The sequence below is a fragment of the Carassius gibelio genome, chromosome A24 (assembly GCF_023724105.1).
Source record: "Carassius gibelio isolate Cgi1373 ecotype wild population from Czech Republic chromosome A24, carGib1.2-hapl.c, whole genome shotgun sequence".
Classification (NCBI taxonomy): Eukaryota; Metazoa; Chordata; class Actinopteri; order Cypriniformes; family Cyprinidae; genus Carassius; species Carassius gibelio.
Window position 1 is genome coordinate 10,481,175 of NC_068394.1, and position 14,421 is coordinate 10,495,595.

The 14,421-nt window shown below is 35.5% G+C and overlaps 1 protein-coding gene across 4 annotated transcripts in view; it reads right to left on the reverse strand.

Moving 5' to 3' along the window:
* Positions 1–14,421, reverse strand: part of LOC127945887 (thiamin pyrophosphokinase 1) — a 61,934-nt gene that overhangs the window by 14,313 nt on the left and 33,200 nt on the right. For 3 of the 4 annotated variants that reach the window (XM_052541985.1, XM_052541987.1, XM_052541986.1), the window contains 2 exons: positions 10,787–10,933; positions 9,501–9,612 (listed from right to left, as the gene is read on the reverse strand). In XM_052541985.1, the coding sequence (XP_052397945.1) occupies positions 9,501–9,612; positions 10,787–10,933 (259 nt within the window). Of the gene's footprint in view, positions 1–3,096; positions 4,623–9,500; positions 9,613–10,786; positions 10,934–14,421 lie in introns of those variants that run through there. The other variant, XM_052541988.1, reaches the window with a different exon arrangement.

A 14,421-nucleotide genomic window follows, 5' to 3' on the forward strand; every position in this document is an offset into this window, starting at 1 on the left:
AAAAATCTTCATCTTTCCCTTTAAAACTCCCAGTAAGATAAAAATTTGCCTTTCCCTTTCCTCAAAATATACTGAACTTGGCACAAATAGAGCCAGTGCAATTCACAGGCAAATCACGGAGCAATTTACTCATATGAACATTGGTGAAAGCAGAAGGAATTTTTGAGAACGCTGCATTTTGAACTAAACAGATTTTGCTTGCATACAGGGTTTTTTGTGCATAAACCTTTAAGCTCGGAACAGAGTAGAATGAAGGACAACTATTCAAGCAGGAAGAATACAAGCATTTTTTGTGCATTCTTTGAAGATTCATAAAAGTTAGTAAAGTCTGAGTAGTCATCTGCTGTGGCTCATCTTTTTATGCATAAAAAAAACTAAATTTGCCTACATTCAAGTGATTTTGCACAAATAAATCTGACTGGATAAGACATGATCAAATTTATAACCTTAAATTTGCTCAAATTGGCTGATTTAGTTTAGTTTAGTTTATTTATTTAATAGGGACCATGCATGTTCATGTACATTGTTGTATGAAAATACACCATGTAAATATGCCAGAATTAGTAAAAAGATACTATTTTTCATCTGCAGTCCCTAGGCCGGTGACATAAAAACGAACAAAAAAATAAATAACCAACAATCATATAACATTCAATCATTATGACAACAATACACAAAAATAAAAATATACATCAACAATACAAACAAACAAGACAAAAATTCATAATAACATAATAACAATTGCGACCAACCATATCTAAAACAATAGTCCGCGCCCACACAATACACATGCATGCACCATGCACAATCATCCCGCATACATAAATACACACACACGCACATACACACTCAAGATCTTTACTTATCCATGCGTAAATTATTCACACCTATATACAACATAGACAATGTATAAATGTACATACAGTATATACATGTAAATATTTATTAAATAAATAAATGCATATGTGTGCATTCATATACACAAAGCAACTACACAGAGCACACACAAATACACCATGCAAACACAAACCTCCATTCCGGACGCGATCAATCGCGACCAGTTCCCCCAGCATTAATGATTAAAGTTACAGTTAAAAGTGAGTACATGTCTGATTATCTAAGAGCCACTGTTTTAATTGAGTTTTAAAGGAGGTGAATGAAGGACACTGGCGTATCACAAGGGGCAAGCTATTCCAAAATTTTCCACCTATTATTGATATTACATTTTGTCCAAAGGTGGTACGTCTAAATGGTATCATACAGTCCCCTTTTATAGAGGCCCGTGTGCTACCTCCGCTTGCAAGCCTTTGAAAAAAGGCATGCAGTGGAGGTGGAGCAAGATTATTTAACACCTTATAAACTAGACAAATGTACTTGAAACGTTTGAAATTGTCAAAACTTAAAAAATTATGTCTCTCTAAAATATTGCAATGGTGAAATGACAATGCCTTTTTATCAAAAATTTTAATGGCTTTCTTGAATAGAGATTCAATAGTTTTAAGACTCGATATGCTAGTTAATGACCAATTTATGAAACAATACTCGATATGTGAAAAAATCATAGTATATAAAAACAACTTGGCTGCTTTGGTGTTAAGAAATGGCCTGACTTGTTTAAAATTCTGCAAACTGAATTTAACTTTATTTGCCACCTTTTTCACATGATATTTGAATGTTAAGGTGGAGTCATATATAACTCCTAAATACTTAAATTCATTGACAACATCAAGCTCCTGTCCTCTAAGAAACACATTAGAGTGTGACACCTTCATACATTTTTTGGTGAACACCATACAGACTGTTTTTTTGGTGTTTAAGTAGAGACACGACCTAGTGAGCCAGTCATCAATGTGAACCATCGCTGATGTAAGTGTAGATGCTATCTCTGAGTAGTTCTTATCTTATGATTGAGTCCGATTAGTCTACATGATGCATAATTTATCAGTATGTTTGTCAGACTATAACACATCTCACACTGTCACCATAGAGATACTGCAAATCTTTAGTGCCATCTACAAAAGCAGATTTTACATCTTAGTAAAATATCACAGCAGCATGCTGTAAGAATAGCTGTTCCTGTGTCCATCAGTGCGGGGAATATAAATCCTCTTTCGTAAATGGCATTCGTTTCTATTTCCTCCCCAACACTCTCTAATTTCATACGTGCGACTTGCACACATACAGTGACGGCTCCCATGTGTCTCAATTTCCCTTTTACATCTATACTAATGTTTTCAGCCGTGCACCCCCTATCTACAGAGGAATGGCTAATGTTTGCATGGTTTTCCTCTCTGCGGTCAGTCCCTGATGCTGGTCGATCTGCCGGAGCTGGAGTAGAGGTATCTGAGACCCATTATTCCACAAGAATGAGCTTCACGACTTCCAACCTACAATCTCCATGTTTTCGGCTCTAGAACAGATGACAGATGAACTGCTGTACCTAGCAACTCAAGATGTGAAAGAACGGGCTCGGGCTTCCTGTCATGTACACAAATACAGTATTTGTGTAAATGTATGTGTGTGAGGCAGGCCTCAACAATAAGTTTTTTTTCGTTTAGTTTTTTACTGGCCTGGATCCAGATTTTTACCTGCTCAATACAAAAAAATTATATTTGCGTTGGTAGGAAAATACATATAATTAAATGTTGTTTCATTGACCACATGATAAGAAAAAGGTCTTGTATTGCCTGAAGTGATTATTAAAGAGCTGACTATACATTATGCCTTTTTACATGGTTATGTACTTATTTGCTTTCAAAATAAATAAAAAAAATTTTCAGTAAAAATCAATATTTGTTTATTCACTTTGAATAATGGATTATTTTATTATTTGTTCAATATTTTATGCTGTTACAAGATGGGAAAACAAACCAGCTGATTTTACATGATAGTTTATTAAATTAAAAATAAATAAATACATTCTTGATTGATTTGTGTATAAAATATTATTATGTAAAATAACGGATTATAATTATTATTTGTTTATTACTTTATTGTAAATAACAATGTTAAAGGTAGAATAATGCACTGGCTCAAAAGTGTCTCTCACTGACCCCAAACCATGCTTCCTGTTGAAGACTCACTTGACTTCCCCTCAGACAATCTTTATTCTCTCCTTTGAGACACTAGGAGGCTGAGGGAAAAGCTAAAGAAGAAAACAAAACATGAGAGAGAGAGAGAGAGTAGGTGACGAGAGGGAGAGAGAGTAAGAGAGAGATAGTGAATAAAAGCAAAAAGGAGACAAGCTCTCCTTTCATTTACCTGCATTGAAAAAAAAAACACACACACACTAAATAGATTCTGTCCTTCAGAGGTCTTTATGGTAATAACAGAAATCCGACAGCAAAGCTATAAATGCCCACTTTAACCACAGTAATCACAATAAATATTCACATTGACCATTCTGTAAAAACACCCCACCGACAACTATTCAGCATCACCCCACTGAGAGGTTCTTGGTCATTTATCTTATGCAACACCATTTCAGTCTGGAAGACAGTCTAGATCTATCACATGGTAAACACAAAGCAAAACGCCGTATTACAGTATGTTATAAAACGGTGACCCACCTTCAAGGCTTCATAACTAACAGAGACGATCACTACTATTGTGCAGAGGACAGCATGTGAACAACAATTCTGAGAGCTATATAATGTTGTATCATTTCCTGTCGGGAAGCCAAAGACATTATCCACAATAGCTCCCGAATTGTTCACTTGAAGGACTGGATAAAGGAATAGAAAGTAATATTATTTTCACTTGAAAAAGTGAGTGGCATTAACTTTCAAATGGTCAAAAAATGTCAAGCTTTGCCTATAAAAGCTCTCAGTTACACAAACTCACGCTGAGGCCTTCTGAGAAGAACAGTGCGACGTCCTTAAAAGATTCACACGGACAGAAGGAAATTTGCTACTTCCCCTATCTGCAGATTTAATCCTCTCTCAATGAAGAAACACAAATACAAATACAACGAACATTGTCAAGGGGAAAAGTTAGCAGGCTAACAGTGTAGCATTAGCATTCCTTTCAATACAGTGAGATGTACTGTAATAGTACATGCAGCATTACATGACTGAGCTATATACATTTTTACAGGTCTCTTCAGGTGTCAGCGAGACTCCCTTTAAGTGTTCTCTGAAGTTCTTGTCAAAAATCAAATTGCGGTCATGATTACCCTCTCGAAATGCAGCTCCTTCCCTGGCCTGATGACTAACTTTAATATTTGGCCTTGATATCTACCCCTACAGAAATATCAAGAGAGCAGAATAGTAATGGGCCGTAAACTCATCCCATTCTGCCGCTATTACCAAGAATGAGAGTCTGAGGTTCTAAATCACTCAGGGCCACAGCGGGCGTCCATTAAACAGCCTTCAATGAATTACCAATAACCTCTGGGAAGACGCTGCCGTCAATGACCTCTCTCACACAAAGCGTGCTTTTCAATGGACACAAAAATCGTATTCAGTAAAGCAGAAGGAGCCTTGACCATCTGAGCAGAAGGGTCTTTACGGCATGGCTTTGTGCTGGCTGTGTCGTAATCTGGGGTTAGCAGGGCTTCTGTTGAGAGTGCCATCATCTGTAGAGGTGCAGCTGAAGAGGAGGGAGCAATATACTGGCCTGCGCTAGAAAAGCGGGATCGAAAGGTTTGAATTAGCACCGTTATGAGGTTCTAACACCAAAGTCCACTAGACAACGACACTAAAGCTAAAAGCTCTAAATGAATGACTCAGCCACGGCAGAATCACTTCCATTGCATAAGGAAAAACGCTTTGGTTCTCTTAAGAAACATTTACTTGAATTAAATCTCTATTTTCTTTTAAAATCTTGCAAGTAGTTAAGAATATCATTAAATTATTTTTAGCATCTAGTTGTTAATTAAATTATAAAGGACCATTTACATAAAGAAAGATAATTACAACTACCCAAACCAATAAACCATAGCATTCAGTTTATTACACATGCACACTGAAGTTTTGTCATTTGCAGATTTAAATACTTAAAAAAAGATGGATTCTGATTGGCTGTGAATGTTCAGCTGGAAAAAATTATTCTGAAAGGGAATCCAATGATATAGTGTTCCTCAAAGTTATGGTGTGGACTTTCCTATTCTCCCAAAGTCCCCCAAATTGCACAAATCAACAAAACTTTCAATAGCTTTAAAGGGTTGAGAAAAACCTCTCAGCAACAAGCACAAAAAAGCAATGCCAAAGAACATTAGCATTAGCAGCAAAGGCTAACATTACCCTGATTAGCATACAGTAACAGTAAGGTGTTGGGGACTGATTAAAACTCATGACTTCATTTCTTCAGTGCACTTTCTTTCCAACAACAAGCTACTTTTTCAATCAGGTAGTGGTATGCCAACCAAAAGCTACATTAGAACACAAGTCAATGTTAATCACTAAACACAACAACTTAGAAAAGACTTCATTAAAAGCCGTAAATAGAACTAAAGCAGTTATGAATTCTAATTAGCTATTATTTACACGTCCCCATAAGCTAAAACACTAATTAAATGAATCAAATCACAAGGGCTTGTGTATTTCCCTAGCCATGAAACTCATAGATGATGTAACAAAATGAAATTTAGTACTCTTAATAGACAGCAAACCCAAACTTTCCAAACAGTAAGTTTACAATGTCTTTACTTTAATGTCTTAATGGAGAATCTTATGCAGTTCTTTTGCAAGAACAAAAACGCAATTAGTGTAAAATAATTGTCACAGATGTCCACAATTAGAGCAAAATAGTTAAAACACACTGAGGTAAATATTCCAACTCAATATTTACACATCATACATGCATTACATATTAAATAAAAAATATTAAGTCATGACTTGCTGTGATGGTATGGTCAATAGCTAAATTAATGAATCTGTCTTTTTTAGGACTGAGCATTGAGGTCAACAGCCTTTAAATTCTACATTCAAAACCAAATATAACACAGTATGCTCTCAGTTGTCACTTTGAGTAGGAGCAGGTCAACATTTTCAGAGAAAACAGCAGTCATGCCCTTAGTGTGGCTGAACATTCTGTATCTTGTTATCTCAAATAACTGTAATACAAGAACACAAGCCATGAGTTGTGATCCCCTCCTTGGCAGCTCATCATGATTACTTCACCCAGCCATTTTTTCCGTTATGCATTCATTAAAATATTCCCAAAGGTTTTATAAACACATACTCTGGAACTCTTCTCAACATACACACATCTGCCATGTCTTTTTGTGTGTGTGTATGAGATCTGTTCATGAGAGTGTCCTCCAGCTGCTGGTGGTAAGTTGCTTAAGGTTAAGTGTCTTGCAGGTCTTTTTCCCAGGAGGAAGCACTGGATGGAGTAACTCCAGCTTAACATGTGGAATTCTCTTACGCTGAACTTAACTGTACGTCAGCCTCAGGCTATTGTGAGAAGTTAAACTCACTCTTCTCCACTTGTTATCTGGAAACATTCACTAATATGTAAGTAAATACTTCTGTGGTTATGAAGAATCCACAAAATCCTGGGAATAATTAAGACTGAGTCCAATTTTTATAGTAAGAATTTAGGAAGTAGGAATGCAAATAGATATATATTATCTTTAATTTTTTTTTTTTTTTTTTTTACATGTATGGATACATTAAATTGATTGATTGAAGTGACACTCAAACCTTTTACATTGTTCCAAAGATTTCTATTTCAAATGTGGTTCTTTTAAACTTTCTATTCATCTAATAGTCCTGAAAAAGCAAGCAGTACTGTTTTCTGACACTGATAATAATAAGAAATTATTATAAATGATGTTTCTTGTCATCACAGAAATTAATAATATTTTAAAATGTTTCCATATGTAATAGACATGTGTTTGCATCATCATCATCATCATCTGAATATTTCTTACAAATAATAAACTGTATTAACTAGTTATGAATGTTAATGATAAAGCTGTTAAATAAGCGCCTAATACTGGATTTTCAAAAACTATTAATCTGCTAAAATTAAAAGATTTCTATTATATTTGCTATTACAGATCAAAAATCTGTACCCACAAACTGGCCTCCATTGCACTCTATATTTCTAAAACCCCAAAGGCAGAATTATTCAAACTCATACAGGAAATTACAAAAGTGATTACTGGTATGTCATCTCTCAGAATATGTTTCTCTTGTTATCACACTCAAAACTCAAGGGAGTCTGGGCAAGAGCTGAGTGTAATGAGACAAAACGGGACTAATAAACACAGCATCAAGAGATGCGACAAATATGCATGCTATATCATTTTTGTGTTCATTACTTGTTCTTTTTCATAATCCATATGGGGCTGTCATGCAGCTTCTAGAAATTTCACTTTGAAAATGCCCTGTAACCTCAAACCATTATAATCGAAAAACATGTCTGTGACAACATTTCTGCAAAATGATATCAAGTTGCTTGTCATTCCCAGAGTGAGTGGTGCTGAAAGCACATTCCATTTTATCTGAAACAAATGTATATGAATCTGTACTTTTAGTACATTAGTTGCTGTATTTATTAGGCCAGTTTAGAAAAAATTACATGTCCGGTGAGTGTCGTTAAAAGGTTAATACCATATTGCATATGAAAATACTGTTCCACCTAAACAGAACCCTACCATAAACCTAATCGATAGTGTTAAAAAAGCAAACAAACATAATAGATAAAAATGCATTTGCTGGAGCAACTGTGCCATTTTAGTTTACTTCCACTAAAATGTATTTGAAAGTATTTGAGCTGTTTTATAAGATATTCAGTTTCACAGGGCAACATCAGGTGAGCCACTGAGCAAGTTTACTATGTCAGAAAAGCAATACACATGGAGCAGGTTATGTCATGCAAATATCAAAATGTATTATTTACTAATGTACTACAGTAAAAACGTTTTGAGTTCATAAAGTATTTTGCAATGAATGTGCAAAAATAAGTCTTGATTAACCGATAAGCAGAGCCTGTAATCATAATTGGTAGGAAAACTGAGAGTTTAACTGCAGTGAATCATAAAGGTACATTTGCTTAGTATTGCAAAAATGTATATATATATAGACATTTTGGTTGCACTTTATTATAAGTACGTGTACTTACATGTTCTTATAGTGTTCTTACAGTGTATTTATCTAAGAAAGTTCTGGTAATACAAGGTAACGACATTGGGGTAGGGTTAGGTTTAGGGGTAGGTTCAGGGTTAGTGCCTAGTTATTACATAGTTATTGTAATTACTAAGTACATTGTATGTACATAAGGAACAGGACTGTAAAATAAAGTGCTACCGACATTTTTTATATAAGTAAGCCAATTAAAAGCATTTTGAATCATACAGGCCCATCATTTCTACAAACCAATTAAAGGCTTTTTACACATAAATGTTTCATTCACATTATGCCAACTTCTTCAAAACCCCTACAACCACTTAGCTTAATAAAGCTGTTTGTTTTATAGTCGAGGTCAAAGGTCATAGTCCAGAGTCATCACCATTATATTTAAAATCCTCCCTTCACTGAAACAGCAGGCCGCTGACACAATAAAGCCAAACTTTTCAATCGTGTATCTGTCACTTCAGTCCCACCGCAACAACAACCCCGTGGCCTTTTTCACCACGAGCCCCGGCCTCCGCAGAAAGCTTGCTGGAGATTATTCTCGTTGACAGCTCGCATTAGCAGATCAAAGGCAAACAGTTGGGCTATATTTCTATTCCTCCTAATGTCTTCAGTCAGAGCAGTCGTTTGGCACACCTTTAACATTTAATGCACGTACTGTAGGAGGTGGCCCACTTTCACCCACTCTTGAGCTACATCCCTTCATAACCACTAAAGACAAGCTTTTAGATGACCAAAGTTTGAATCAGTTTCAAATAAAAAGGGAAAGTTCATCCTTAAAGGTGAAGTGTGTAGTTTCTTCAACCCATTTGTTTGGCTGAACAATGGCGGACAATGCTTGAAACCTGATTGTAATTAATCATTTCTGCAAGATTTTGGTGATCTTGGTCATGCAGCAATTAGACACTTCACATTTAATATCAGAAAAGCTAAATTTAAAAAGGAAGCAAAAACTTCAAACTTCAAATGCATTGAAGTGAAGATGGATTGCACAGTGCAGTATATCTAGTACACGGACCTCGAAACTGTTTTTCTTGTTTGTTTCTTTTCTTTTGTTTAATCTGAGAGTGATCCTCTCAACGGGCCATTCGTGAAGGAAATACTGTGTTTATTTTATGAGACAAAATGAACAATTTAAAAGCAAATGCTACTAAAAAGCTAAAATACAATGATGTCATTGCGAGCCCTTTTTAAATCCAGGCCTGACAAACTGCATCAACTGTAGCATCAGTGGGAGTTTGCTAGAGATTTGAGCTGTCAGGGGTAATGAATGTCTTCTATCTAGGACAGGCCATGTAAATAGAGCACAGAGGATGGTGCAGACTGGGAAACATTCCTTTGGGATGTCCGTTTGTGTGTGTGTGTTTGGTGTTTGAGTGGGTGGATAGACTTATGGCCTACAGGCGCGCAACTCACCCAAGTTCCATTTAAGCCCAGAAGTGGTGGTTAGACAAGGGCTGCCCACAGGAACCAGACTACACCATTTCCCTTCCAAGCCAGTGTTCACGTTCAGATGGTGCTGTCTGCCCTGTAAGTGTGAGCAAAAGAGCAGGAGAAGGTCACAGAATGGAATGAGACTCTGTTTGAAAATCTAGCACTGGTGAGAAAATAATAACAGAGTTGAATGATTTATAAATGAAAGTTATTATAAAGTGTTACCTTTTTATGTATATTATCTGATAAACATTCTGAGAGAGACTCAAAATTGATTTGAAAACTCTCATCCACAGAGGCACTGGCAATGCTGTTGTAATGCTGTTCTCATTTCTCATCACAATCAACAATCCAGTTCAATATTGTTATAATTATAATCATCACATTTGTAAAGTGTGTATTGTTGTATACATAGACACACATTTACTTAAATGTATGATGAACGATGAAGCTGGATGTTCCAAGAACTATTATTTAGGTAATAATTACCACCTATTACATTGAGAAAGTTAGATTATATTTATAACTGTTTTATTTTAATCTAAATGTGTATTGTCCAAACTTCAAAGTTTGACTATTCAAAACTAATTCTGATCCATCTCTGAAAAGTCAGTAATAGCAGTAAGTAAGTGCTGCACAGACAGAAAACTTTAATTCATGTTTTATAAGTCTGGTTTATGAGGGGCTGAATCAGTCAAGGATATCTTTATATAGACTGAGATGCATTCATTTAAATTTCTGGCCCATTACACGAGATTCTCACAATCATCTCGATGTCCTATTCTCATTGAGCCTTAGAGGTTGTTTAAGTATTCTCACACAGAATTCTAAGTAATGCAGCCAGAGTCCTTTTGTAAGGTTTTCTTATTTGTTGTTGGCAAGATGACAACGTCTTACTATTCTCTGTACACGTCTGCAAACATGTCTGCGTTTCATGTACTATATGGTGTTGTGCAAATATGAGCTGGCCTGATCTTTAAAACATCATGAAATATACACATGCATCTCTCACATGACTCTATTTGCTTTATTTAGCAGTGTTGAATGAAAATGTTAACAGCAATATTTTCACATTTTTGCATTAAGTGCTGTGACCTTTGAAAAGTGCACAAATAGAAAAACAACACAGAAGAGGAAGTAAAGTGTCTCTGCAGTTGTTAATTGCTTAATATCACCATTGATCATTAAGTGCCGCAATCAGGATGTCAAAAGCACACAAGTGCAAACACTGATTAGTATATGCTAATGAGAACTAGAGAAGTGTTTACTTCTTGGAGGAGGACAGCCAGAGAACGGTCTTGTATAACCACCACAGGCAGATCCGTCATCTTCTGGGCATGAAACAAGGTCTCCACCGTGGCCATGATCTGGTCAAACCGGCCTCCAAGTCCACCCAGGGTTACGATGGTGTCTATCTGCAAAAAGACGGTAGATGAGTAAACAAATTAATCAGTTAACCAATGGATAAACAGAGTGATTGTGAGTGATGTTGCAAAAACAAATGAATGTGCAAACAACAATTCAAATTAATAAATGAACAAATGAATGAGCGAACAAATTATTGATTATGTGAGCAATGTTCTACAATACCAATACTAACAACTACAATACCAACAAATGAATGAACAAACAAACGAATGAACGAACAAACGAACAAACTAATAAATGAACGAATGAACAAACAAACTAATCAGCAATTGTGGGAGAAAAGCAGCGGAAAACAATTTTTTTATGCAACTCAGGGGTAAATGTTTAAATTTAGTAATCAACCAAAAGAATGCATGATTGTGAGAGCAAAAAAAGTAGACAGATGATTTTATACAACTCCAGGATAAATGTTCTGGAATTGACAAACAATTTAATAAACAAACACATGAACGAACAAACGAATGAATAAATAAACAAAAAATTGTGGGTGCAAATTAGAGGATCGAGCTTATTTATGCAACTCCAGAATAAATATTTTAAAAGCGCCGTTGCTTCAACAAACAAGTACACAAATAAACAAAAGAATGAACGAACAGACAAACAAAAAACCGACTGTGGGACGTAGGATCTGCAAGCTGATGATAAATGATATGAAAGTGCTTTTGCAAAGTTGCAGCATAGCTTTTTCCTTCCCACTGCAGCCAAAAATTATGTCCGTCTTCACTAAACAACAGAGTCATACATTATGGAAAGTATTCTGAGGGAACAGTGCGGACCGGAAAACGTTGACTTGGCAGAATGTCTTTGATATTTGTTCCCGGGACCATTTGTCTGAATACTGCAATGTACCCATCACCCTCTGAGATCCAACAACTCTACGTGACAAAAAAACTCTTTAAAATGCACAGAGGGTAATCAACACTTCACTGCCAGCCTCCACTGGCTCGTATAAATAGCGGGACTTATGAGACATCTGACACATAAATTGTTCATGTTACAGTGCTTCTGTAATTATGCGAACTGATTGCAAAACTTTTTTAAAAGCGCAACAGAAGTGATGATATGTTCGCAACTTGTTCTTGGAGCCTGAGGTCAAAGAAAGTCTTCACTTTACCAGCAAAGTCTAATAAATCAGTTTACATTTTCAGCAAAAACCTGCAGGCTGAAACCAACAAACTGGAGTCGACGCTTTAAAACAAGCAGATGAATCAATATTTTAATAGTTGTATTCATGTTTTAAACATCCAACGACTGACAGAGAGTCAAATTACCTCACTTGTTACCTCAGTGACCTTCTGCACAAAGCTTTTTCGCTTTTAGAAGCGTTACTTGTCTTTTGTGAGTGCTTGAAGACACAAAATGTACCGCTGAGATACAGAGGTGAATATAAATACACAATAGGAAGAATCAAGAAGGCCGTAGTATGCATATAGAATGAGCTTGAGGCTTGTATATTGGTAAAACTCTGGAGTGTCTGTGACGGTGATGGGCATCTCTGTGAGGACCAACAGACTGTCTGACAAGCCTGGAGCTCTGGCTGAGGTTCAGAAAAGGAGCAGACAGGCACACACATACAATATCCATACAAAACCTCTCTGACAGCTCCTGTAGAATGTGAATTCACACTGAAGCTGAGGTGTGAGCTCACATTTTATGTTTGACAGGTATATAAAAAAAGGAGTGAAAATCAGTTTACACAGTGAACTTGAGTTCCACTTTTTTACTATTGTTATGTATCTCAGGTTTTGTATTTTAGTACACATATTCCTGCATTCCAGTGCCACAGAGTAACACACTTTGATATGGAGAGACAAAGGCCCTGTTTAAACTTGCAAATAACATGCATTTCATATAAGTTTTCAGTGACCACTTGAGATTGGACTATTATTTTGACTACATACATAATTTACATTAATTTATGTTGATAAAGCACAAAAGTAAAATAACTTAGCAAACAAAATTACTTTTGAAAAGCATATTGAATTTTTTTTCTTCTGCACAACCCTTTTGAAACAGAAGTGCGCTTAACTGTACTGAACACGCACTTGTAGAGTACTTCAGATCTTGAAAGTAGATTTTTAAAAATTTGTCCTTGCTTTTCATATAAAAGGAATGAAATAAAGGGTTCCTTAACTGAAAGATAACACCGTTTTGTGGCTGTTTCTTAGCAAACTTAGAAAAAAATGCATTTTGTCAAATTAAAACTTTTAAAACACATTATAAATAATTGTTATAATACTCTTTTGAGAGTAGAAGTTCGCTGATGTGTTGAATAACATACTAAAGCACATGTAAAGTGCTAAATTCTAATTCTAACTGTGTGCTGATTGATATTACAAGTTAATGAATTAGTTTCATATAATGTATATGAAATTACAAATAAAGATGAACTTAAGTTATAATTAAGGTGGGTCAAAAAAATCACTGTAAAGTTCAACTAACTGCATTTAATAGAAACTATAATGCATTTTCATTCAACTACAATTTAAATGTGTGAGACAACTACATTCAGGTCACTCTTAAGCAAATTCTATTCAAGTACATCTATATTTTATTTTAGATGTTATTTTCTTTTATAGCTACAGAGGCATGTGGAAGTTTAGGAAACCCTTGCAGAATCTGTGAAAAAAAAAAAAAAAGAGAGCGAGATCATACTAAATGCATGTTATTTTTTTATTTAGTACTGTCCTGAGTAAGATATTTTACATAAAAGATGTTTGCATATAGTCCACAAAACCAAAAAAAAAAAAATTGCAGAAATTATTAAAATAACCCCATTCAAAAGTTTGGGAACCCTTGGTTCTTAGTACTGTGTTCTGTTACCTGATAACCCACGACTGTCTTTCTGTTTTGTGATGGTTGTGCTTGAGTTTGTTTTGAACAGTTAAACAGAAAAATCCTTCAGGTCCTGCAGATTCTTCAGTTTTCCAGCATATTTGAATATTTGAACCCTTTCCAGCAGTGACCGTATGATTTTGAGATAAATTTTTTACACAGAGGACAACTGAGGCACTCAAACACAACTATTAAAAAAAGGTCAAACGTTCATTGATGCTCCAGAAGGAAACAAGGTGCATTAAGAGCTGGGGGGTGAAAACTTTTGGAATTTGAAGATCAAGGTAAATTGTACTATATTTGGGTTCCGTGAAACATACAAGTATCTTCTGTTGCTTTCGAAGGGCAGAACTAAATGGAAAATAATTATATTTAAAAAAATATATAATTTTTCAACATTTGGACATCTTCATCGTCTTCAAGTTTTCATCCCCCAGCTCTTAATGCATCTTGTTTCCTTCTGGAGCATCAGTGAACATTTGAACCTTTTTTAATAGTTGTGTTTGAGTGCCTCAATTGTCCTCAGTGTGAAAAGATGTATCTCAAAATCATACTGTCACTGCTGGAAAGGGTTCAAATATGTGAAAGAAGCTGGAAAACTGAAGAATCTGCATGACCTGAAGGATTTTTCTGAAGAATG